Source organism: Brassica napus, chromosome A9, assembly GCF_020379485.1.
Source record: "Brassica napus cultivar Da-Ae chromosome A9, Da-Ae, whole genome shotgun sequence".
Taxonomy (NCBI): Eukaryota; Viridiplantae; Streptophyta; class Magnoliopsida; order Brassicales; family Brassicaceae; genus Brassica; species Brassica napus.
The window spans coordinates 41,547,143-41,572,768 of NC_063442.1; the positions used below are offsets into that span (position 1 = coordinate 41,547,143).

The 25,626-nt window shown below is 37.6% G+C and overlaps 5 protein-coding genes across 5 annotated transcripts; 4 read left to right on the plus strand and 1 right to left on the minus strand.

The window, feature by feature from the left end:
• The first annotated feature begins 107 nt into the window (after positions 1-107).
• LOC111197991 (CRAL-TRIO domain-containing protein YKL091C-like) lies at positions 108-1,911 on the plus strand. Its single transcript, XM_013875513.3, has 6 exons — positions 108-533; positions 822-1,080; positions 1,162-1,198; positions 1,268-1,385; positions 1,467-1,577; positions 1,667-1,911. Exons 1-6 carry the CDS (start codon positions 462-464, stop codon positions 1,802-1,804), a joined length of 735 nt encoding a protein of 244 aa, XP_013730967.2. The 5' UTR covers positions 108-461; the 3' UTR covers positions 1,805-1,911.
• A 385-nt stretch (positions 1,912-2,296) lies between these two features.
• On the plus strand, positions 2,297-3,967 carry LOC106434651 (CRAL-TRIO domain-containing protein YKL091C). The gene is made up of 6 exons (XM_022691459.2): positions 2,297-2,519; positions 2,615-2,870; positions 3,142-3,178; positions 3,269-3,386; positions 3,492-3,602; positions 3,699-3,967. The coding sequence occupies exons 1-6, from the start codon at positions 2,448-2,450 to the stop codon at positions 3,864-3,866; spliced, it is 762 nt and encodes a 253-aa protein (XP_022547180.2). The 5' UTR covers positions 2,297-2,447; the 3' UTR covers positions 3,867-3,967.
• A 727-nt stretch (positions 3,968-4,694) lies between these two features.
• On the minus strand, positions 4,695-10,372 carry LOC106434673 (MACPF domain-containing protein At1g14780). Its single transcript, XM_048741727.1, has 8 exons — positions 10,060-10,372; positions 9,728-9,972; positions 6,898-7,111; positions 6,756-6,830; positions 6,491-6,674; positions 6,186-6,355; positions 5,983-6,047; positions 4,695-5,454 (listed from the first exon to the last, which is right to left on the minus strand). Exons 1-8 carry the CDS (start codon positions 10,321-10,323, stop codon positions 4,785-4,787), a joined length of 1,887 nt encoding a protein of 628 aa, XP_048597684.1. The 5' UTR covers positions 10,324-10,372; the 3' UTR covers positions 4,695-4,784.
• Positions 10,373-20,579: 10,207 nt separating this feature from the next.
• On the plus strand, positions 20,580-21,711 carry LOC106414665 (protein KNATM). Its single transcript, XM_013855278.3, has 3 exons — positions 20,580-20,959; positions 21,062-21,187; positions 21,372-21,711. Exons 1-3 carry the CDS (start codon positions 20,807-20,809, stop codon positions 21,498-21,500), a joined length of 408 nt encoding a protein of 135 aa, XP_013710732.2. The 5' UTR covers positions 20,580-20,806; the 3' UTR covers positions 21,501-21,711.
• A 219-nt stretch (positions 21,712-21,930) lies between these two features.
• LOC106434658 (cyclin-SDS-like) lies at positions 21,931-25,458 on the plus strand. Its single transcript, XM_048741728.1, has 7 exons — positions 21,931-23,651; positions 23,746-23,913; positions 24,046-24,212; positions 24,449-24,577; positions 24,672-24,852; positions 24,954-24,998; positions 25,094-25,458. Exons 1-7 carry the CDS (start codon positions 22,677-22,679, stop codon positions 25,118-25,120), a joined length of 1,692 nt encoding a protein of 563 aa, XP_048597685.1. The 5' UTR covers positions 21,931-22,676; the 3' UTR covers positions 25,121-25,458.
• Positions 25,459-25,626: the final 168 nt, after the last annotated feature.

Below are 25,626 nucleotides of genomic sequence, written 5' to 3' on the forward strand. Positions count from 1 at the left end.
TTTCAGGTTATATATCATTAGTTCAACCGTTCTACATGTGTGATTATGCATGTGGTTGCATAAGTGTTTTAAAGGAGTGAACTAATAATTAGCTAAAATCTCTTGCAACGTATCAAATCCTTAATGATTTAACTAATGAGCATTCTTCACATGGTTCGTTTGAAAATAGACAAGAAGACAAATTCAAACTTACATTAAGTACTCCTTAAGATCTGGAATGTTAAACGTAGGAGCAAAGTCATGGAATCATCATCACAGCTGAGTTTGTACTTGTAATGCTTAAAATACAACAGCTTCAACTTCCAGCTGTCAATCATTTGTCTGTTCTGTCTCTGGTGTTTGCCCTCCTGTTACTTTCTTCAGTTGACCTTTTTCACGAAGTCTCTCTCTTTCTCTCGCCATTTTCTCCCCTGTGCGCAAGCTTTTTTGAATTTTGAGGATTTGAGAGGCAGAGATAGATCATGGAGGAAAGCCAAGAACTTGCCTTGACTCAGTTAAGAAAATCAGTCGAGAAACTCTCTTCTTCCACAGAGGTAAATCAAAGTCAATGCTTTAGTTTCATATTACGAAGTTGAATCTTTTGGCCGTTTGGTTATCTTCTTAAGGTTGGTTTCACTGACAATATGTAGTTTAGAAGTTGAGAAAGCTCTGAGATTTGTTTCCATGAGCTTTCTGGTCTACACTCTTAGGACGTGCGTCTTGTCTCTCTGTCTCCCTAATGGTTCACATCAGAAACCTTTGCATTGCAAAAAGTTTAGTAGAAAGCATTCAAAAATCAGAAAATCTGATCCACTGGTTGTTTTGTTGTTTACACTTGAAAGGGATATGAGAAACCGACATTGATGAGGTTCCTGATTGCAAGATCAATGAACCCAAACAAGGCAGCAAAGATGTTTGTAGACTGGCAAAAGTGGAGAGCCTCCATGATACCTCCCTCCGGATTCATCCCAGATTCAGAAGTGAAGGATGAATTGGAAACAAGAAAGATGTATCTTCAGGGTCCAACCAAATCAGGACAACCTCTGGTAGTTTGCAAAGTCTCCAAGCATTTTCCCGCCAAGGATCAACTTCATTTCAAAAGTAATCATCAACTTCTATAACCTATCACTTGTTCCAAATCTTGATTGTTCTCAAGATCTTTTGTGTGTGTTTGTGTTGTAGAGTTCCTTGTTCATGTGCTAGACAAATCTATTGCAAGGTTGAAACCAAAACTATAAAGCAGCATATCCTTTTGATTTCTTTTACCTGACAAGGCTCTTTGGTACAGTGCCATCCAAGGAAAAGAAGTAGGAGATGAGAAGGTGGCATGCCTTATTGATCTACAAAACATTACATACAAGAACCTTGACGCTCGTGGAACTATCACCGGCTTTCAAATCTTACAAGTAATCAATCATATCCTCTTTTTTTTCTTTTAGAAAACGCAGATCACTTCTTTGCAATAGCTTATACAAACTAATCTACAGGCTTACTACCCTGAACGCCTCTCAAAATGCTACATCTTGCATATGCCTGGAATTTTCGTGACACTTTGGAGATTTGTCTGCCGTTTTCTAGACAAAGCAACTAAAGAAAAGGTTTTGATCTTTAATATTCTCGTGATGTATCTATCTATCTCGACAGGTTAATAAGCAAATCTCAAGCACATTTACCTTTCATTGACTAGATTGTAATAGTAACGGACGGTGAAGAACAGCGAAAACTAGAAGAGGAAGTAGGACTAGATGCATTGCCTGAAGAATACGGTGGACGAGCTAAGCTAACAGCATTCCAAGATGTTCTTCTTCCTCTGACTACTCCATGAATGCTAACACCAAACACTAATGCGTAGCTCTTTATTTCTTTTGGGAGCATTTAAAACCTTAAAACTTGGCGCTTTTCATGATTATAACAAAACTTTTGTTATTACAACTTTTCAACTACTTTAGCCTTCCATAAGAAGCAACTAAACTAAACGTTGCACAAAAAAAAAAGAAGCAAGTAAACACATCTCATTGATAGATCTCAATTTGTAAGATTCGGTATTTAGTAGTAGTAAAGTCATGGGATATCCTCACAGCTGTGTAGTGATGAGGTAATTAAAAACAAAAGTCAAAAGAGATAACGAGAGTTTCAACATCCACCTGTCTATTTTCGGTGCCGTTAAGACACAAAGTACACACAATCATTTATCTGTTTCTGGACTTTTTGATGGTTTCCGGGTTTCTGTCAACGTCAATCTCATCAAAGCTATTTACTTTTTTAAACCGACTTTTGCGTGTGCATGTGTACGGTCCACATATCTAGCTTTCTCTCATTCATTATAATCTGTTTTTTTTTTTTGAGAAAGATTCTTTATAATCTGTTGGGCAGTGTGTACATCAACATCAAAGTCTCTCTCTTTCCCTCACTCTCTATCTTCTGCTCCCAAGCCTTTTGAGTTTTGAGGACTAGAAAGCCAAAAGATTATGGAGGAAAGTCAAGAACTTGCTCTGACCCAGTTCAGAAAATCGGTCGAGAAACTCTCTTCTTCCACAGAGGTAAGAACCTTAACAGTAGAGGAAGTTAAGTAAAAGGCATTCACATCAGAAAATATGATCCCTGTGTTGTTTTTGTCGTGTTGTTTCCTTTGAAGGGATACGAAGCACCCACATTGATGAGGTTCTTGGTTGCAAGATCAATGAATCCAGACAAGGCAGCAAAGATGTTTGTGGATTGGCAGAAATGGAGAGCCTCCTTGGTTCCTCCAAATGGGATCACAGACTCAGAAGTGAAGGATGAATTGGATTTCAGAAAGGTCTGTCTTCAAGGTCCAACAAAATCAGGACACCCTATGGTTCTTGTCATAACATCTAAGCATTTTCCTGCTAAGGATCACGTTATCTTCAAGAGTAATCATCTCTCACTCTATTCAAGACTTTTGACTTTCATTAAATGTAAACTGTTCATTTAGTATGTACATGTTCTGTTTGTGATCCAGTTCACTACAGAAGCAGGAAGTTTCAAGTTTTTTTCAGTCCATATTATGTGTTTCATTTTAGTGGAGCATTGAGTTTAGAATATATGGACTGATGTTCAATAAAAAAAAAAAGTATATATGGATTAATCTTTTTTTGTATTGATCAACATATGGACTAATCTTTCATGTGTTTGGTGCTGCAGAGTTTGTTGTTCATGTGCTAGACAAAACAATCGCAAGGTGTGTAGACATCACTGGAACCAAAACATTTCAAAACGCTAATATTCATGTTTTTAATTGTATTACACACATTTTTTTTTGTAATTACAGTGGCATCAAAGGCAAAGAAGTAGGAGATGAGAAGTTAGTAGCCGTTATCGATCTGTCAAACATTACATACAAGAACCTTGATGCTCGTGGACTAATCACTGGCTTCCAATTCTTACAAGTAATCATCTCCTTTTTCTTCTCTCTCTCAATAATGTAAGATTACACATCCACACAAAAAGAGTCTCATCTTTCTTTTAAAAAAAAATTGAAAATGTTTCTATAGTCTTACTACCCGGAACGGCTTGCAAAATGCTACATCTTGCACATGCCTGGATTCTTCTTGACCGTTTGGAGATTTGTTTGCCGTTTTCTAGACAAAGCAACTAAGGAAAAGGTTTGAGATCTTTAATATTCTCGTGATTTAATAGTACCTCCACAGGTTCTTGAGCAAATCTCAAGAACATTAGTCTTTGTTTTTGTTGTTGTATAGATTGTGATTGTAACGGACGGAGAAGAAGAAAGAAAGTTCAAGGAGGAGATCGGAGTAGATGCCTTGCCGGAAGAATATGGTGGTAGTGCTAAGCTCACACTAATCCAAGATGTTCTTCTTCCTCAGACGTCTCCACAAATGTTAACAACAAACAATAATAATGTTTAACTTTTAAGGATCAGTTATGCTTTATTGTTTCTATTATGTAATGACTATAACAAAACTTTCGTTAGAGAATCAATGAAACATTTGAGAAAGTTGTGATAGTATACTCAATCTGGTAAACGATCTGTTTTGCTTCCCACTTCAAAACATTCTTCCTGTTTTTGGTTTTTGAAGTGGGAAGAAGAAGCAACTAAACACATTGTAAGATGATGTGTTATAGACTTATAGTCTAAATCAAGCTACATGAAGAGTTCAAGACTGAAGAGAAGTGATTAGCTGAGTATTTGCTTTAAGTAGGCCTGAGTATTTTAACATGTACCCGAAAACCCGAACCGAATCGATCCGAAAATATCCTATCCAAAACTGAACTGAAGTTTTACAAGTATTTTTTGGGGTCCAAAATTTTTTTACCCAAAGAACCACGGGAGCCCTTTCTCGTTAACCTACTCCACTTGATGTATCTAACAAAGACGATGCTTCGGTTGGTAGGATCAGGCGAGATGTGTCTCAAGATGGTAATTTCGGGTAAGTAAAAAGTTTCACACACTCTTTGCCTTTGAATCTGAACCAACCAAATGTGTTTTTTCTTGTCATTTGGTTAATAATGGCTTAACTTTTTGAATTTTTCAGGCTGGACATATTTGTTTGTGGAGATCAAATACGCAAAGGAGCTGCTCTAAATGCTGTTCAGATCGCTGAGATGCTTCTCTGATTCTTGGCATGATCAGATTTGAGCCAAGAACTTGTCTCATCTTTGCGCGCTGTGGAAGTTCTTATGTTTCCATATTTGACCAATTTTGTTATTTTTCAATCATGAACTTTATCTCTAAATAAATCAAGAAATCTCCATTTATATGTCGCAGTTTAGGAAGAAATAATAAAAAAAAGTCACTGTATACAAAAAAAATAATGCTATTTTTTTCAAGAAGAGGCAAGAAAGCGTTGGCGATGTAGTAGACCAAACTTGACATGCAAGTTAAGTTTCCCTTTTTCCAAGTAAAGCCTAGCTCCAGTGACTAACCAATGACCAGGACTATGTTGAGGTCCTCTACATAACTGCGAAAGATCCACGAACTTCACAATCTTGTTATTCGCCGGCACAGGAGGTCCTCTTGGGAAAACACCGGAGTCCAAAACGACTTCGTTTTTGTCTTTGTTATCAACCATATTATGATGAACACTCCCACTAGTCAACGGTAAGCTCATTGTTGAGAAGATACCAGATTTTTTTGAAGTTCCTGGTCCATGGACCCATTCCTTCTGAACAACGTTATGATCAGAGACTCCGGTGAAACGGAGACGGAGATGGAGAACGGATTTTGAGCCGTGTTTCTTCACTTCTAGTTGAGCTCCGGTGACTATGTAAGCGATGTTGTTTGAGTTTTTGCTGGTTGTTGTTGTTGTTGTGATCCAGTTTGGGTCGTACTTCACTGGAGCTGTACACACGTGTGAGAACTTTTTACCGTTTAAAGGTTCGAAGTAGCGGTTGCTGTCGGAGATTTCGTCGGAGCCTCTCCATATGTGATCGTCGGTGATCTTTTCATTGACCGTTGTCCTCGTATTCTCTAAATGTTGTAAGTGTATAGCCAACCTGATGTACAGAAATTCATTATTATTTCGTTACATTTATAGCTATGTATATGGTTAAACTTTATTGAAAACCGCATTTGTACACAAATTATGAAAGAGAAATATCATAAGACAACACTAAAACATTGTTTATTCTAAAATATCACACAATTGAGAAATTCTTTAAATAATAATAATTAAAAAAATAAAAGTTATATTATTTAACGGTGAGGTTAAAATAAAGGTTTAAAGTTTGGAGTAATTTAAGGTTTAATATCCTTTAATTGATATTATTTCGAAGTTTTTTTGTATATGGTATTTTTGTTATAATTTTTTTAGCTGGCAAAGTGTTATGTTAGTCCCTTCTAGGCCAAACTTATGTTTTTGAGCCATACTATTGAAGCCTAGCTCTATAGCTCTTACTTCTTATAACCAAGTAGTTCTCTTTTTGATAGCCAAGAAGTTAGACTTATAGTTCGTTCTCTTTCGCCTACTAGCCAAGACTTGGAAAACAAATATCAAGTTTAAGTTTGCTTTGGTTGACTTTTACCTATTGCATTTCTTGCCTTCGAGGAAAAACCGCATTCCCGTTACTGGATTCTTCTCACTGGTCACCTAACCCCGTTAAGGAAAAAAAATACAACGATTAGTAAAACTTATTAATATGTGTTCATGTAAGTATAAGTGACGTCATTGAATGGAATAAAAAAAAAACACAAGCAAGAATTAGAAATGTATATTTATGTTACGTACAGGAGTGGTATTAACGTATAGTTTTGGACCCAAGAAGTTGATGTGAAGTGACGGATACGCCGAAGCCATATTTGGCGCTGCTCCAAACGGAAGGTCGTTATGAATCGGAGCCCACGTTCTAGGCCCAGAAAACTCCAAAAAGTACTGTACGTCCATCAACGGCGGCTTGTCTGTCAAAATTACCAAATTTAACACCTTCAATCATTGACCATACTACTCCCTTCAATAGTCAACTATTAAGGTTAGAGTAGATAAGATTTTTTTTTTTTGGACAAAGAGTAGATAAGATAAGTGAAAGAAGTTACATCTAAGGTAGAGAGACATGGCATGAGATAAAAGACCACAGCCAGGAACGTCTTTGAGTAGTGATGTGATCGGAATGAAGTTGAAATTGATCGCGTCTGGCTTGTCCGGGACTGTTATTAGCCATTCGCTATGGCTTTTTGCTCGTCCGTCACCTCCTCTTTTCGCGCATATGACCGTTATCCCCTGAAAATGTAAATTGGTTTTCTAGTAATGAGAATGTTACATTATACAGTTTGTTGTTTAGATTATATGAAACTTACTTACATCTTTGGAGTTTATAGAGAAATTATTGAAAGCAACCGTTTGTTTGTCATCAAATACATTGAACGCCTCCGGAAACTGCAACATTGAACTCTAGTTGTGAACACAAATGAAATATGTTGTGCTTAAGTTAAACTGAGCTGACCTTGGGCTGAGATTGTGAGTAGTGATTGGCCTTATTAGGCCGGTGTGAAGAAAGAAGACAAGTTCCGGTGAACAATTGGTCGCCGAGGTCGTAGAGATGGTGACGGAGGAGGTCGGTGTCGAGATCAGAGGACCTGTCTTGTCTCACAACAACCACATCTTGTCCTCCTACGCTTACCCCAGTTATTACGTGTGTTCCATATTTCTCTATAAACCTGTCCATTTAAAATGTTTATTATTATTATTATTTTTTATTTGAACAAAAAAAATGTTTATTTATTTATAATAAAACTATTTAAAATCAAGTTTGGTGGCTATAGTTTACATTATTGTTTCAAAGTCTTTGCAAATAACATTCAGTTCTTCAGTTTACAGTTATTCTAAGTTTATATTACTTTTCCAACTCCGGTTCAATTAAAAAGTGTCTAGAAAATCAAGTTTATTCCTGATTTTTCGGGTACGTTCATAGTTGAAATCGTTGACAATTGATTTTAGTAGTTAAGTAGATAATAATATTGGAGAAATACAGAAATACTAGGTGATAGCCGCGCCCTGCGCGGAGTGAATGGATTAAAAGAGATTATAACTTTTAATCTATAAATATTAGAAATGCAAAACTTATAGTCACAAGATTACATATTATATAATGAGTTGAGACCCACCATAAGTGTTTTGCTTGCAAGATCGAATTTGTAATGAAGGTTTGGGAAGAAGAATGTGATGAGTAGATGTGCTCAAAACAATCTGTTTATATATACGATGATGAAAGCGTATGTGATTCGGATGAAAGCTAATCTATAAGAGTAATCAAAAACTTATATAAACTAAATTATGAAGGAAAAAAAAAACACATACTATAAAATTATTGTTTTCATAAAATAAAATATACATATAAGATAAAACGAAATATAAGCAATAAACTAATAAAATTCTTGAAAAACATGAGCAAGGACACCATAAGAAACACACTTAACTTAATGATGACGTGAAATCACAATGTTATCACCTAGGTAAAATGACAATGTTACCACCTAGGTAAAATCAGAAAAACCTAATGTTTTGGTAACAATGTTTTGAGATATAGACTGTGGTGAGGAGATGTTAACATCGGCTACATATTTATATACAAAAAGTTTTGGGTCTAGGGTTTGCTATCTTTATTCGAAATCGCTTTAAATATATGTAATATTCAATAATTAATACTGAATAACTTTCTCTACAATTCTATTTTGAAACTCGCCTTATTACTCCATTTGCGAATTGATCTTTCAAAATCAGAAAATATTTTATTCTTATTTTTAATATAAGGAAACAAAGATTGCAGCTTGATTGAAAAAATCAATCGATCTCAAATCAATAATCAATTCTGATTTTGAAACTTTTCATTTTTCGTTGCAATTTTTGTATATAAATTATTGAGTTCAACTCCTATAACATACATTTATTCAAATAGCGTCATATTTATCTTTATACATTCCTGATTTGAAATATCATGGAGATCATCGTATGTCCCATTAAGTGGTGCGTGATTGACAATCCGTTCGTTTAGGTGAAAACTTATATTATTAAGAAAGTAGAAAAATATTGTAATATGTAAGTTTTAATATATATTTCTTTTCACCAATGCCATTATTGCTGTAAGAAAATCTTTAAAATGCATAGCAATGATATTTATAATGCATAGCAAGGATTTCATGTAAACTATATTTTTAAAATGCATAGCAATGTTATTATATATGGCTTATTGAGAGTAAAAAAAATACTCAGTAATTACATATCCCAAAAAGGAAGTCTTTGTTTGAAAACAAAATCTACATTTACATTTGAAATATTGTATCATAAATTTTATAGAAAACTCCTCTTTTCACGTCAATTGTGTTGCAATTTCCTACGTTAACATTGCCATTGACAATAATATATTTGATCCCGTGATTGACAAATCAATTTTGATTCATATATTATCGGAACATTCGAAATGGTAATGTATTATATTGTGTTGCCTTGAATCTAAACTATCATAAAATGATCGTCGATTACAATTGCATTGATAATTATGGAAACAATAAACGTGGTTAACATACAATGGAGGAGATTTGAAACTATTATTAGCTTTAGCTTTTAAAAATACTATATATTAGATCATTTTATGTAATTTTTTTGAAAAAGTGTATGTATATATCTATAAGATTTTGCGATTATGTAAGAATTGTTGAACATTGTGTTTGACAACACATATATAACGAATTCGTGATATAGCAACACAGATATAAGTAGATATGTAGATACATACGTACACAATGGATTTTATGTAGTTTAACTATATAGAAAGATATTAATATTTAAGTCAGTTTATACGAATTTCCATATTGAAATCGATAATTATGACGAATCTTTGGTTATGGTAATAAAATCTCTGCGTATTTGAAAATGAAAACGTTTGTAATCAAAGAGTAGTAGGGCATGGGATAAATTATTTTGTTAGTCAATAAGCTTATAGTATATACGGAAGTTTTAATGTAATTAGCAATGGCAAATTTTGTAATTAGTCTAGTTAAGAAAGGGTGTTTGAATATAAGGTGTGAGAGAGCTTGTGGTGATGCCACGTAGGAAATGGCACACATGTAATAAACACATGAAGTAAAGGTTAGTTTTATCTAATGCTCCTCAAATAATAAGAAAGGGATTCTACATTATTAAATGATAACATAGAATTAGTCAAAGAATTGGCAAATTTGAAAAAAACTTTGATGATTATACGTTTGTGCTTGTAATGTAATGCCACACAAGTAATTCATTAAATGAGACTAGAAGAAAAAAACGAATTGTAATACCTGGCAAGTAACTGCGGGTCCCAGGAAGACGGAACAGCGTTTCGAACGCGATCAGTGAGACGCAAACGATTGGGATTGTGGATGTGTAGATTAAATAGCGTTATGATAGACGCGTCGAGACCTAAAGATTTGACGTTTGCGGCGTCCGTGGCCCATGACCCGCTTTGAAACCCGAACGTCGCGTTGAAATTCCCCGACGGTATTTTTCCGGTCACCGACGACCTCTTATTAAAATATTCCGACATCTGTTTTGCAAAACAGAACACACACACACACACGTATAAACATCTATGCTATAAACTAATAGTAAAAATGATTTAATTGAGGACGACCTTGCTGAAGTCAAGAATGTCGGAACGAAACCGAGTACGTTCTCCTTTGTCGCAGTTGATATCGGCGGAGACATTCTGAATAGCTCCGAAACCAGGAACATGCAGTTCTCTGTTTTGAGTTTCGTCGAGGACAACCAACCTGTCATCACCGCCGTCTCCGTCTTTGCAGTATTTTAACCGGAAATCCGTCGTGATATCGAACCCTCTGCCAAGACTCTTTACCACCGTTTCTACCACATCTCCGCCGCCGCCGGCTCTGTTCATCTCTTCCTGTGGATGTGGTAGTTAAAGCACCGAGTCTTTTGTGGGAAAGAAGGAATACATATATATAGAGACAAAAAAACTAAATAATGTTTTATTGCTTGTAATGTTGATTAATCATCAACTTAATTATTATTATTAGTATTAGTATATATATAATCTTGAACAGAAGAGAAGAACGTGATACTTTGATTAAAGTATGAAAACGACGGTTAACAGCGCCGTTTATGAAGTCTTCGGAGGAACACGTAAATAGATTAATTGCACCGGTGTATTTTAATAAACATTATCATGATGCGTTACATTGATTTATATGTACATTTATTATCCGAATCCCCTGATTAGTAAAGTTACTTTTATTTTGCAAATTTTGCTATTTGTTTGGTTGGTCATGATGACTACTAAATCATGGGAATCAAATATAGAAAGTGTATACTAAATACGGTTTTATTGACTGTAATACTTTGACCCAAAAAAATGGCTAATACATTTTATTTAAATTTGAACTAGTACTTGGTAATTTTAAATATAAAAAATAAAATGTTTTGTTGTTATAGTTCCATTAAAGAAACAAAACAAAAAGCTTTGACCATAGAACCCGCGTCTCAAGAACAAGAATGTTTCAAATGTCATACCCCAAGTCAAACCTATATCGGTTATATTTATTTTAACAATTTTGCATATGAGCTTCACAACCAATCAAATAAGCTGTTATTCTCTTTACTATAGTATTTGCCATTTTTTCCTCTGTATTTCGTCGTCTATATTCTAGGTTCCATATGCGAGATTTGATCATTCTATAACTGTTATGAATATTGGTAAACTGTACTTAAACGCAATAACCGTTTATCTCAGTTGTGAATAGTAATTATATAAATTATATTTGTTCAGGGGAGAAGTAGTTTGTACGGTCAATTAACCCGTACCAGTACCAGTACCCCAATGCTACTGATAACACTGAATGTAAAATGAACATGACTCTATTTCGAAACTTGTTTGACTGATTTTTTATGAAATTGGATAGCAATGTCCAACGTCGCTTTCTTACGTAATTAAAACATCTACAGAACAAACATAAGAAGTTGCCTCTTATTCTTCTTACTTAACCAGTTTTGTCTTCACACACACACCATTTAGCTGATGTGACTATACAGATTTGCGTACACGCAGAAGGGATACATGTTATTATGTCGGTATAGTGACAAAAAGTTCACATTCGATCTGCAACTACCTCTCTACTCGATATTATTTGGGTTTTTGTACCATTTTAATAAGTGGTTGAGTGAGAATGGGGTTTGGTGGTTTGTTTTAAGGTAAGGATGGATACATACAATTGACACACAAAAAGGTGCAACTATCTATCACTAAGATTGATGATATGATCAGTGACGAGGGGTACAAAATTATAAAAAGGTCATCGAGGGTTATCGAACCCCAATTTAGGGGTTTCATTATACCATGTTCAACCAATTATGCATATCTGTCAGACTAGTGGACACAGTTTATAAAGTATGATTTATATTTTTTTTTATGATGTCAAGTGATCCAATGTGCGTTCGTCCCCGGATATGATCTCAATCCAAACATCTCCAATGAGAGGTTCTCAAAGAGAGTATTTTAACATTAAAAACTGTAAAAATATGAGAGAAAAGGAAAATGAGTCTCTTATGAAATACTCATGGAATACCATATTACCCATATATACACTTGTTATTTTCTAATTAGTCCAATTCTTTTTGCATCATTAAAACTAAATTATATTAAAATACTGTACTGTTATATATTTGTTAGAACCCATTTTACTATCCCAATAAGATTGCTCACATGATAGAAATAGTTAAAAAAAAAAGAAGATTGCTCTCATGATCAAATTTTACGTGTTGCGTCTGTGTGAACGCCAGCTTTCGCGACGACGCGTCTTTGGTTGTTCGTTTTTTTGTTTTAGTTTAATTTGCATGCAGAACGGACTCCAATTAAGTGGGCCAAGCCTTTTTATATAATAATACTAATTGGAATTTAACCTAACATGCAAGGCCTTTACGGCCCAATTAATGGTCATGGTGTATTGAATACGTATGTGTATGTTGGGAGCAAGGTGTTATATCAGGAAATCTCTTGTGATTCAGATTTGATGAACATTGATGAGTAAGAATGATTCTAGGGGTCTTGGTGTTGCTTCTAGTTCATAGGAAATAGTTGAGTTTGATTTGTCTTTGAGCAACACCGATGTTCTCAGAGGAGCAATTCTGAAAGAGCTATACATTGTTTTGACTAGCAGTAGTAGAATTAGGATGTGTTGATATGGGTTTCAGATTGTAGTCTTTTGTTTATCAAATGTTAGATTCCAGTATCAGAACTACGAGCATGAATGGTATTTGTTATGTCTAGGCCAGATATGAGTTTGGAGCTATAAACATTTCTTTAAAACTTTAATATTTTTTTTTATTTTGTAATTTGGGGTCATATCCTTATGTTAAACAATTTGGGGGTCTGTCAATAATTTATGCGGCTATATCCAAATCCGGTTCTGGTGATGCCATGCATCTTCATAGAGCACGATGTTCAAACCATTAAAAACAATTTTCGGAGAAAATACCTTCTAAAAGGGCTTGAAATTAGGACCACTTAAACATCTTCTAGATAATCTAATCTAACAGTTGCAACTATTAAACCAAGCTTCTCGGTATTATGTTCAATTTTACCTTTGCTATTCTTCTTCTGTCTTCTAAAAACATTCATACAAAGATATGTATCTCTAAAATATTTTCCAGTTATTAATACCTAATAGCTACATATATTTTTGGTGCAGTGTCAAATTAGAAGTATTTAGTATTCTGTATGGAGATTGTAGTCTTCAGCATAAATCAAGAAACCAATCAATGGAGTAACATTTTAAAAGCTTTTTTTTCTTGGTTAAATGCATAAGAGAGAAAAATACAACCCATGCACAGCCAGATGTTTAGTTTTTTTTTTTGGAGCGTAGCCATACAAATGAAGTAACCTTTTTAACAAAAGATAATAATCAATGAAGTTTTACACCAAAAAAATAATCAATGAAGTAACGTAAGACTGTATGGAAATTAATTTTGGTTTTCAGCTTTGATCAAGAGGCCAATAAATGAGGTAGCGTAAGATCTTATGGTTGTGATAATTGTAGATGGGATTAATTTACTTATTTTTCAATGTGTTTAAAGAAAAGACTAAAGTGGATAGCACGAAAGGTCGTTATCCAGAGATCAATAATAGGGTTTTGGGGCACCGAAACTGGCAAAAACATAACTCATCAAAAATGGAACTGTCCCATTGATACAACAGTTCTGTTCCTATTTATGATCTTCTCACTGTTTACTCATTTGATTCTCTTTTCTCTTTCCAGCTTTGTTGCTCTTAAATTTGTAAAAGTCAGACTCTCTCTGGCGCAGTTCCCAATGAAGAATGCTTGGAAGATTCCCGGCAAGGCTTCCGCCCTGAACCCACCGTCGTTCACCTCCAGTGAGCCTATCCCTCCGCCCCCTATCCCACCTGACCCACCGGATCCAGCCTCCCCTCTATCCCCAATCCAATTTCCACCCCTCTCCTCTGCTTTTTCAACTGGTTCCAAGTCATTCTCTTCTCAGAAAAGAGAGACAAGGACCCTGACTCCCCCACTAACTGCTGCTGCATCAACGCAACAGCTTCTCCCCTCAACTGGTGCCTCAGCTGTGGCTCCTGCAAGCACAAAGAAACCTATAATTGAATCTAGAGAAAAATATTTTCCTAGATCTGAAAACATCACTGTTCAAAGTACTGTTTTTGGTTCCCAGCAAGAAAACCATAACCTAGTTTTCAAAATCCTTGAACCTAAACACTCCACACCGATTCAAGCAAACAAAGCCTCATCACTTTCCGCCCAACTACAGTTACAAGACTCAACTGAAAACCCTCCCATTCCACAAATTCAAACTACCACTCCACCTCCTCAAACCCCATCCCCGCTTGTTGAACCCCTCAGCTCCACCTCACATTCTCTTCTTCCCGATCCTCCTTCCCTTGTTGAGAAAATAAGGGCTTCTGAGAATAAGACTCTGAGACGGTTAGGTCCTGTCACTCTAGCACCTTCGGGAAGACCAAGAGTGCTCATCCCAGACTCAGTTTTCCAAAAAGGAGCAGAGATGCACAAAGATTTCATCATCTGCTATTTCAATGGAAAAGCGCCTCCCTTTAATCAAATCCAAAGTGTTTTCAACCATATGTGGGGGAAAGGGAAAAGACTAGAAATCCACAACAACCCCCTCAACCGATCTGCAATTGTAAGGATCCCAAGTGATTATCTGAGGCAAAAAATCCTAGAGAAGAACATCTGGTATGTGGGAGATTCAATGTTCCACACAGCGCAATGGTCCTCACAACACTCTGCCTCTACTCCGTCTCTCAAAGCTATAAGAATCTGGGCTCATCTTATTGGGGTACCATTAGACCTCAGGCATGAAGAAGGGTTAAGTCTAGTTGCTGGACTTGTTGGAGATCCCAAAGAGACCGATGACTTCACAAAGAATCTTGTTAGCTTGACGGTTTCTCATGTTAAAGTAGAGGTTGACCTCACCTTGCCTCTGCCACCAGTTGTTGAGTTTGAACGAGAGAGTGGAGAAGTTGTCGAAGTCAATGTTCATTATCCGTGGGTTCCTCCGACTTGCTCTCATTGCCATGAGCTTGGACACATTGTCCGTAATTGCCTTACCTACTCTCCTCCAAATGATCCCCCAGAAACTCAAACCAAAGCCCAAGGAAAAAAACCAATTGATCCTTCGATCAACTCAACCCAATCAACCAAAAAAAACCTTACCCAAAAAGAAAAACTCTAAGCCCGCCCCAACTCCTCAAAAGTATGCTCCAATCCTTAGCAACAAGTTCTCTTCACTGCCTACGGACCTGCCTACTGCCACCCCAAACTCTCCACTTGCTGATGCAATGGAAGTAGACAAACAACTTACCCCATTCCTGAAAAATTACGCCTCGACCTCCCCTGATCCAACCCCTAGGCCCTCACTCAAAAGATGCCGATCTTCACCAACACTCTCCCCGCCAAACACCTCTAACCAAAATCCCAATCCTTTTTTCTCTCGTCCTCCCTCACCTTTTGTACTCCCTAGCTCTGGCTTAGCCTCACTAACAGTCTTTCAACTACCTCCAGCCACAGAAAAAAATTCCCCTCCTCTAGTTTCACAATTTTCAGCCACAGAAACTAATTCCTTTCCGCTGTCTGACCAATCATCCTCTATGCCCCCTCCTTGTATAAACACTGACCCCCCAACCTCTCTTGCTATCCAGGAAGCCATCTCTCATGGTGGTGACCTTCCCAGTTCAAAAACTGCCCCTATTACATCTTTTGTTAACCAGGAAGCCATCTCTCATGGTGGTGACCACCCCTATATTAATTAATGAGTGTCAAGCTCTTTTTTTGGAACACTCGTGGTCTAAATGACCCGAGAAAACATCGGAATTTTACTTCTTGGCTTCTTACCCATAAGCCTCTTTTTGGTGCTTTATTAGAAACTCATATCAAAGAACTTTCTCTGGCTCCCTTAATGTCCATTCTCTGCAATACCTGGAACTATGTCTCTAACCACTCTTCTGACGAGGACGGAAGAATCATCTTGATATGGAAAGACCCTCTCAAGCTTCAGATAATGCATCAGTCCAGCCAGTCAATGACTGTAACGCTCTCTCTGCCCAATCAGGATCCCATTTATTACACTGCTGTCTATGCTTCAAATCTCAGTGAAGAAAGAGTGGACCTTTGGGCTGAGCTTCTGCATCTTCATGCGACCCTAGATATGGACAACAATCAGTGGATGATTGGTGGTGACTTCAACCAAATTCTACATCCACATGAACACTCTTCTCCATCTGTAGTTGTTCATGATAGCTTGATGTACCAGTTTCAAGACTGCTTGATGCAATGTGGCGTGTTTGACCTGCGGTTTAACGGACCCTCACACTCCTGGTCCAATAAGCAACCTGTAAAACCGGTGGGGAAAAAGCTTGATCGTCTCCTCGTAAATTCGCGAACCATATCTACCCATCCTCATGCCCACGCCTCTTTCCTCCCCCCTCTGTTCTCCGATCATAGCCCTTGCATTGTAGACCTAGCCTATAGCCTCCCCTCCACTGGAACAAAGCCCTTCAAATTTCAAAACTATCTAACCAAACACCCTGACTTTCTGAAGGTTGTATCAGACGCGTGGGTTCAGGCCGGAAGCACAAGCTCGACTCTAGCACAACTTTGTTGGAAACTAAAGAACATCAAAAAAGATCTAAAAACTTTAAACAGAGAGAATTTTTCTAAAATTCAAGAGAGAGTGAGCGAAACTTACAGTTTACTTCAATGTGTGCAGGTGCAAGCCCTTCAGACACCAACTCCGCAGCTGTTCCAAGAAGAAAAGGACCTTCACCAGAAGTGGCTCTTCCTGCGAGAGATCGAAGAGAGCTATTTCAGACAGAAATCTCGAATAAACTGGCTTCGAGAAGGAGATTTCAACACACTTTTCTTCCACCGAATGTGTCAAGTAAGAGCAAGCTATAATGCCATTCGCTGCTTCTTAGCTGCTGATGGAGTACTGATGACTGACCCTGTGGAAATGAGTAAGCTGGCTGTTGCTCATTTTAAATCAATTCTCGGGCCAGAAAATGGCTACCGACCAATGCTGGCCTCTCCTCATCAATGGTTTCACAACCTCATGAACTTCCAATGTACACTGCAACAAACACAAGTTATGCTTACAGTCCCAACGGGAGAGGATATAAAGGCTCTTTTCTTCAAGTTAAATCCTAACAAAGCTCCAGGGCCGGACGGATTGACTTCTGGATTTTTTAAACATGCTTGGGAAACTGTGGGTGAAGAGGTGATAGTTTCAATCACTAATTTCTTTGAGACGGGGTTCCTGCCAGCGACAACGAATGCAACCATTCTATCACTCGTTCCTAAGTTCCCAGGAGCTACAAATATCACGGACTACCGACCTATATCATGCCTAAACACTATCTACAAAGTAATCTCCAGACTTCTCGTTGCAAGGATTAAGCCAATACTACAAGGTTTGATACTCCCGTGTCAAACTGCATTTGTTAAAGACCGTCTGTTGGTGGAAAATACCATACTAGCTAGCGAGCTCGTACATGGGTATCACAAGAACAAAGGGACCCCGAGGATTACCATTAAAGTGGACATAGCGAAGGCTTTTGATACACTTTCGTGGGACTTCCTCTTCTCATGTCTGGAAAGCTTGGGACTTCCTCCTCACTTCGTCAAACTGCTTAAAGCTTGCATCTGCAAAACGAGCTTCATGGTCGGTTATAATGGAACTGTAAACGGGTACTTCAAAGGGAGCAGAGGTTTGAGACAAGGAGACCCCCTCTCCCCTTATCTCTTTGTAATAGCTATGAACTGTCTATCATTCATGCTTAACTCCGCAGCAGCTCAGGAAAAGATAAAGTATCATGCAAACTGCAAGTCTATGAAGATGACTCACCTCTCTTTCGCCGACGATCTACTGATCTTCATTGACGGTTCCCTCCACTCGGTCCAACAAGTGCTGCAAGTCCTGAAGGAATTCGAGAAAAGATCAGGACTGGCCATCAGTATGCAGAAAACAAGCTTCTATGCCTCAGGTATGACAGACCAAGAAGTGGATACCATTCAGGCTTCAACGGGTATGATCTGTGGCACACTTCCTGTTCGTTATTTAGGCGTCCCCTTGAACTCCAGAAAGCTCAACCTCGTCACTTGTGAGCCCCTGATACATCAAATCAAAAGGAAGTTTTCATCCTGGTCAGTAAAATCCCTGTCTTTTGCTGGCAGATTACTTCTAATCAAAACGGTTATAGCTGGTATTACTACCTTCTGGTGCTCAGCTTTCGTCCTCCCAAAGGCGTGTATTGCTCGAATTAATTCCCTCTGTAGTGTATTCCTTTGGAGAGGTGATATTGATAGCCATAACACTGCTAGGGTCGCATGGGAGACAGTGGTCCTAACAACACAGCAAGGAGGTCTCGGTGTGAAGGATCTTTATACATGGAACAAAGCTTGCTGTCTGAAACTAGTATGGCTTTTGTTTTTCAGATCAGGATCGATGTGGGTGGCTTGGTTCAGAGAAGTTGTACTTAAGGGATCGATCCACAACTACTGGACTACCAAGCCAAAGGCTTCCTTCTCTTGGCTCGCAAACAAGATCCTCAAATTCAAAGATGTTGTCTACCCATTGATTAAACTGCGATTGGAGAATGGACTATCTGCTAGATTTTGGCATGACAACTGGTCCCCCCTAGGTAATGTTGCTACGCTGCTGAACGCTCAATCATCAAGGTTAGGCATTCCTCAACAAGCAACAGTGGCTTCGCTATTCCGTAATGGATCATGGCGTCTTCCACCTGCAAGATCAGAGCAACAGCTACAACTTCAAGCACATTTAACCACAGTCAACCTCACAACTGAGCCAGACTACTTTGAATGGGAGATAGAAGGAAGGATCTCCAGCAAGTTCTCTACTGGTGAAGTGTATCATTACCTGAGAGGGGCGCATGACGAAGTAAATTGGACGACTGCGGTGTGGACATCTTACGGAATCCCCCGACATAATTTTCACACTTGGCTAGTAGTTTTGGATCGCTGCCCAACACGGGATCGTCTTCTACGTTGGGGCCTTCAGGTTCCGCCTGTCTGCTTACTGTGTAACAGCTTCCCCGAAACTCGTGATCATCTCTATTTTGAGTGTGAATTTGCTTATGACTTATGGTTGAAAAGCTCCAGAAGATGTTCCCTTACACCCTCACGCAACTGGCCGGACGCGCTTAATCAGATGATTACATTACCAACTAGCAGAGCTTCAAGGGCACTTCGATTACTCACCCTACTGGCATGGCAGTCAACAATATACTGGATCTGGAATGAAAGGAACGCCAGACTGCATTCCAACTCCTTTCGTTCTGCTGATCGCCTCTTCCGGGTTGTAGATTTACAAATCAGAAACAGGATTCAAAGTTTCAGAGAATCAAACCCACGCCTATCTTCTAGTATGATGCAGACATGGTTCCATCTTGCATGAAGCCTCGTCTCTCATCCATCTCACTTGCGACCGCTTTCCTCTGTATGATCGTTGATCATCTCTGTTCCGCTGGAAAAGACCAGAAGTCGTTAACCATTCTCCATCAAATGGGCTTACTGGGCTTAGGGCTAAAGAAAGTTCTAAACTATTAGTTTCACTATTGGGTATTGCTCACTTAAGACCTTAATGGCCTTGTAAACGTTTTCTTTTTTGCTCTTAATTTTGAAAGCCAATTTTCAAAAAAAAAAAAAAAAAGCTTTGTTGCTCTCTCTCCTCCAAATATTCAAGATTTTGCAAATATGTTAAGATCAGTCCCAATAACTCACGAATTTAATCACTCCTAGATTATCGGACTACGATATCAAGACGACCTTCTTTTCTAGCTATCTCTTTTGCTGTTAAAGGATACATTTTTATCAAGACGTCAATCTAAAAAAGGTTGTTTTGCACAAAAAATCAAGACGTCAATCTAATCAACATTTCGTTCTGTGTTGTTTTATTGGTTCTATCATTATTTAAAGCGTTTTCATGTTAGTATACAAAAGCACACCAAATAGCCATCAAAGTATAGATTATTGTAAATTTCAGATATTTTATTAATTATGTAGTAGTCATAACTCATAAGCTTTTAATATGCAGATGCATGGATTTAGAGATGTATGTGCCCATATTTTTCATGTTTATCATATATAAAATTTATAATCGTGTATAGACAAGTTATTTGTCCAAATATTCATTCAATTGCATTTTAAAATTACTTGCAAATAAAATAAATTATACAAACATTTTTTTATTTCCTTTCGTTTTTAATATAGAATTCCATATAAACAGAATTCATTAGCAAATATTATTAGGCAACACGGTGGAAACAAAAATAGAAGCAATGAGACTTGTGCATAACTCTATTTATCGACAGTCTGACTCAAAGTGCTTTCGTAAGCAATAACACAATAATGCTTCACCCTTTTCTGCCTCCACTGTTCCTCCACTCTTCCCTCTCCTTTCGCTTCATCACTCCTTTTTATTTCCACACTATTTTCTTAATTAATTATTATCTTCGTATATACAAATGACAGTTAATTGTGAGAGTATTCATTTTTAATAAATAAAATGGTCATATAGTTATTTTTTTCTTAATATGAATACCAACAACAGCTTAATATATCAATGTATATATATGTGACATGTTGACCGCATGGTGTTACCGCTGACCAGTGACTAATGTAATCATATTATATGAATATTATATATGTACAATAAATATTTGTAACAGAAATAAGAGTCTCATAGACCGACAAACAGACCAAAAAGTAATCTTAAAACCCTAGCTTCCCAAATAGGTTACATGGCTCTATACTCTATATATGATGTGGGCTTGTAGAGCTTATGTGATAGACGATTGAAACATGGAGGTGAAGAAAGGTGAGAACAGTTTTTTAGAAAACATGAAACAAGATATTGATCAGATTACAAAAGAAGAATACGAGATTCTTAAGAAGAGAATCTCAAGCCACCCTCTGTATGGACTTCTTCTTCAATCACATCTCAGCTGTTTAAAGGTCCAGTCCTCTATCTCTATATATCTCTTTTCTTAAACTACTTTGTTTTGTTAAAATAATTAATTTAATTTCTAACATATCGGGATCCACAACAACCTGCAGGTGTGCTCCGGTGACTTTGACTTACCGGAGATTATGAACACAGCGGATGATCTTGACCTAACCAAACTCTCTCTCGACCCTGATTCTTCACTCGAAGCTACCTCTTCAGACCTTGATCAATTCATGGTTATTTTTCTCCTTTTATATTATTTTCTATAAATTAAAACTATTTCCGCCGAAATATATTTCACAACAAACAACATTTTTACATGTCGTTTTTGCATCTTTCTTAAAATTTCACCTATATCTAATTAATTGAATTTTGTTGAAGAAAAAATAATGATATATAACTAATATTATTCACCTATAGGAAGCGTATTGCTCGACTCTACGGGAGCTGAAGGAAGCCGTGGAGAAGCCTCTTATCGAAGCGCACCGTTTTGTAGATACGGTGTACACTCAGCTAAACGACATTGTTCTCTCGTCACCACCCCCTTAATAAGGGGGAAACATGACAACTCTTTCGGTGCTATTATGTCAAAACGCATTTTCCAAATTGTGAAATTACTAGTGTACTCGTGTTTTATTGTGCTGCGTTTTCAGAAACGCTATTGTAGAATCGATTAACGGCAATCACAATCTGAGAAAATGCACTATATATATCACGCCCTCCTGCTTTGCATTTAAGAAAAATAAAAGTTTATGGAAAAGTATTGTACATTATACATTAATACTCCTTATAAACAAAGACAAACTGTAGACGTTTTCTTCCAAGACTTAGACAATGCGCATAAACCATTAGGATGCGCATGCGGCTATTTATGTGTCTTAGAACAAAGTAATTAACGGTTGTTGCATTACTTATATCTGGATAAATAAATACACAATAATACACCGATCAAAAGACTTAACAGTCTGTGAAAGACATGGACAATTAATGTTTGATGATCCGGGTTTATCACAGTAAGCGGAAACAGGTGGACCGTAAAAGTCAAGACACATCTTCTCGCATTTTTTAGCATCGCATGGAACCATTAATGGCCAGAATACAGGACAAGTTTTCTTCTCCTAATTCATTCTCATCTCTCTGGCACCTCAAACAATTAAGAAATACATAAGGAATTTGTGACATATTTATATATAATTACATCTAAATTACTCACTTAAGATCAATGAAAACTGGGAGGTTCCTTCATGATTATGCAGGTTTTGATAAATTCTATAGTAAGTGGGACGTTTTGTTTTGTCTAGGTGAAACTGTGTGTAAAGAAAATATAGGATTTTTTGTTTGAAAAAGATGCTTTTCTGTTATAAGAATAGTTTAACTAGGAAAATATTACAATTTGTCAAAGTGAGAGATTGGGACTACATTAAGGTTAAAATCTTTGTAATTTGGTTAATGAAAGTTGTTGTTCCGTAAAAAAAATGGAAGAAATTAATTTTGGAATATTTATAAGAAAATGAAATTCATTTCCTACATTTCTGGCTACGATTACTTGCATGTGAACGTGACCCAAGAAAAATGATTAGACGGTATGCTGATAAAAGCGAGAAACTAATTGAAAAATATCAACCAACCAGTTGAAGTAATTATCAAAACGCATGTTTTCAGCCATTGAGAAACAAAGTGTATAAATTCAAACGCAAACGCTGAAAGAAGACAAGCGTCCGAAGAATGCGATTTGCGACCAATAAAACAAGAATGAAAAGGACGTTCACGTGGACCTACCCGCAGCGTATAAGAACCTCTCTCACTCTCCACCATCACCACTTCTCTCACTATAACTGCATCCCCCACTCTAACAAACCCAAACGAGTTTCCATTTTCAAATTCGAATTTCAAATTTTCATCGGAGAAGTTTCGTCGATGAAGGTGATCGCGTCGAGAAACTCAAAGCGTAAGGCTGGGGCGACGCCGTTCGCCGCGAAGAACCTTCCGTCGATGAGTTCGATCCGGAAGAGAGCTCTGATCTCTCCACTATCCGCTGCTTCCGGCTCCAATTTGCTTTCTGCAGTCGATGACAATGTCTCATGCGGTTCCAGCAGAGTCGAGGAGAGCTCGAAGCTGAAGAAGATTCGAATCGAAGAGGAAGAAGAAGAAGTTTGGGGACCTGCTGCTGATCCGAAGCTTCGGAGGATCACGAGGTCATACTCTAAGGTAACCAAGGAGAAGGAAGGAGACGAGATCGAAGTAAGCGAAACGTCCTTCACACGATCCGACGTGACGTTTGCCGAGAATAAGGAGAGCGACGTCGTTTCGGGAGTAGAGTCTTGCTCCAAGTTCGGGAGCGTAACCGGAGGAGGAGGAGGCGATTACGAAGAAACTGAAATCTCCAAACCGAGCGGACACGTGGAAGCGAAGACGGAGTTTGAGACAATCGGATTCGTCTCCGATCTCGCTTGCGAAGAGACGTTCTCCGACGAAGAGGATGAGTCGTCGGAGATATTTTCACAGTACTCATCGGATTACACTTCTTCAGTTTTTTCCGACTCTGGCAGCGAGTTCTCGGAGAGATCTAGCTCTGATGATTCTCCTGTTTCACATACTCGCTCTCTGTACCTCGCGTTCAAGGAACAGTTCTGTAGATCCACGATCCCTAACGATCTCGAATCCTCTCGCGAAGAACTAAGCCGTGAAACTCAATCTGACGTAAGCGTATAATGCTTTCTCATATCTCTTGCTATTGATTACAGCTTGAAGGTGTTGTTAATTGCTTGAAACGATCACTCGATTATTGTTTTAGCTGCTAAGGTTTGAAGATGAAGAGGTGGAAGAGAGCTATCAAAGGCTGAGGGAAAGAGAGAGAAGTCATGCGTATCTGCGTGACTGCGCTAAGGCTTACTGCTCCATGATGGATCATGCTGATTTCATCCCTCAGCTACGCTTGATCATGGTTCAATGGATTGTGGAGGTTGAACATTTATCATCATTCTCTTCTTGTATGCATTGCATTTGATTGAACCGTCTAATAAAGGAACGATTCTAAATGTGTGTATGGTGTTCTTCTGTTTTGCTGATTTGTCTTCTCCCTGACTATACGCAGCAATGCTCTGCAATGGAGCTTCAGCCAGAGACGTTGTTTCTAGGAGTTAGTCTGCTGGATCGTTTCCTGAGCAAAGGAACCTTCAAAAGCGAGAGGACTCTAGTACTAGTCGGGATTGCGAGTCTTACTCTAGCCACCAGAATTGAAGAAAACCAACCTTACAATAGGTAACAAACCATGTTCCATCTTTCATTATTCTGACTTCTAGTGTTCATTAGGTAAAATGGTCTCAATAAGAAGATGACTACATGGCTTCCATATACAAATCTTATATGGTCATGTATGTCAAACATTGGAATCTGTTTCTCAAAAGCTTTGTAGTACAAAAGCTTCTGGACACACACACATATTAATAGTTCAATTTTCTTGAGCTCCTCACCTGATACTTTCTCCATATGATTAGCATCCGGAGAAGGAACTTCTACATCCAGAACCTAAAGTACAGCCGGCATGAAGTGGTGGCAATGGAGTGGCTGGTTCAAGAAGTTCTCAACTTCAGATGCTTCTCACCCACAATCTTTAACTTCTTATGGTAAAATCCTTTATTACTGAAGATTATTTTCTGTTGCAAGACACATACACACACTGACTGAAATATACATATAATTATCATTGATACATCTCAGGTTTTACCTAAAAGCTGCACGAGCCAATCCGGAAGTTGAAAAGAAAGCAAGATCCTTGGCCATAACCTCACTATCCGATCACACTCAACTCTGTTTTTGGCCCTCAACTGTAGCAGCCGGGGTTGTAGTTCTCGCCTGCAGTGAACACAACAAAATCTCAGCCTACCAACGAGTCATAAAGGTACCAATCTCTTCAACACATACTTAAAGATTTTTTGATCTCAAAGAACATACAGAACATTCACAATCCAAACCTCCATCTCTCTCTCTCTCTCTCTGCAGGTTCACGTTAGAACAAAAGATAACGACCTGCCTGAATGCGTCGAGGTATTTTGTTCAACATCACTCTCATCGAATCAGATCTCCTTTTTTCCACTAAAAGAGTTGACGGATGTGTTTTAAATTCGCGTTTCTATATACAGAGCCTGGAATGGTTGCTTGAGCAGTAAGCAATCCACAAGAACAAATTACACCACAAACCAAATACAGTATACTCCAATACGAACTCACAGGTTATTATTACCATTTACGCAACGAACCTTTATAAGGTATATAACAAGCCAATGCCTCTACAGATTTATATGCTTAATCTCTGGACTTTAATTAGCTCTTGTCTCTGCATTACTAGTACCAATTATCAGGCCACATTTGTGCTGCCACACACATTTATTGCTTATTTTGTCCAATACATTACAATCTCATTTTATTAAAACTTTTTTTTCCTATTTCTTCTTTAATAAGGTGTGAAAGACTTCTTATATTTTCAGTCATCACTGTCATTTTTATATTGGTTAGAAGATCAATTTTTTTGTGTCTCTAAGGTAAATAACCTAGCGTCTGAAAATAAATAAAACATATAATTGGAAGGACTGTAGGATTATATATATGGTTTTTGGTACAACTACGATATGAAATGATGACATAATTGCTGATTGTTGCCACCGGAATTATATTC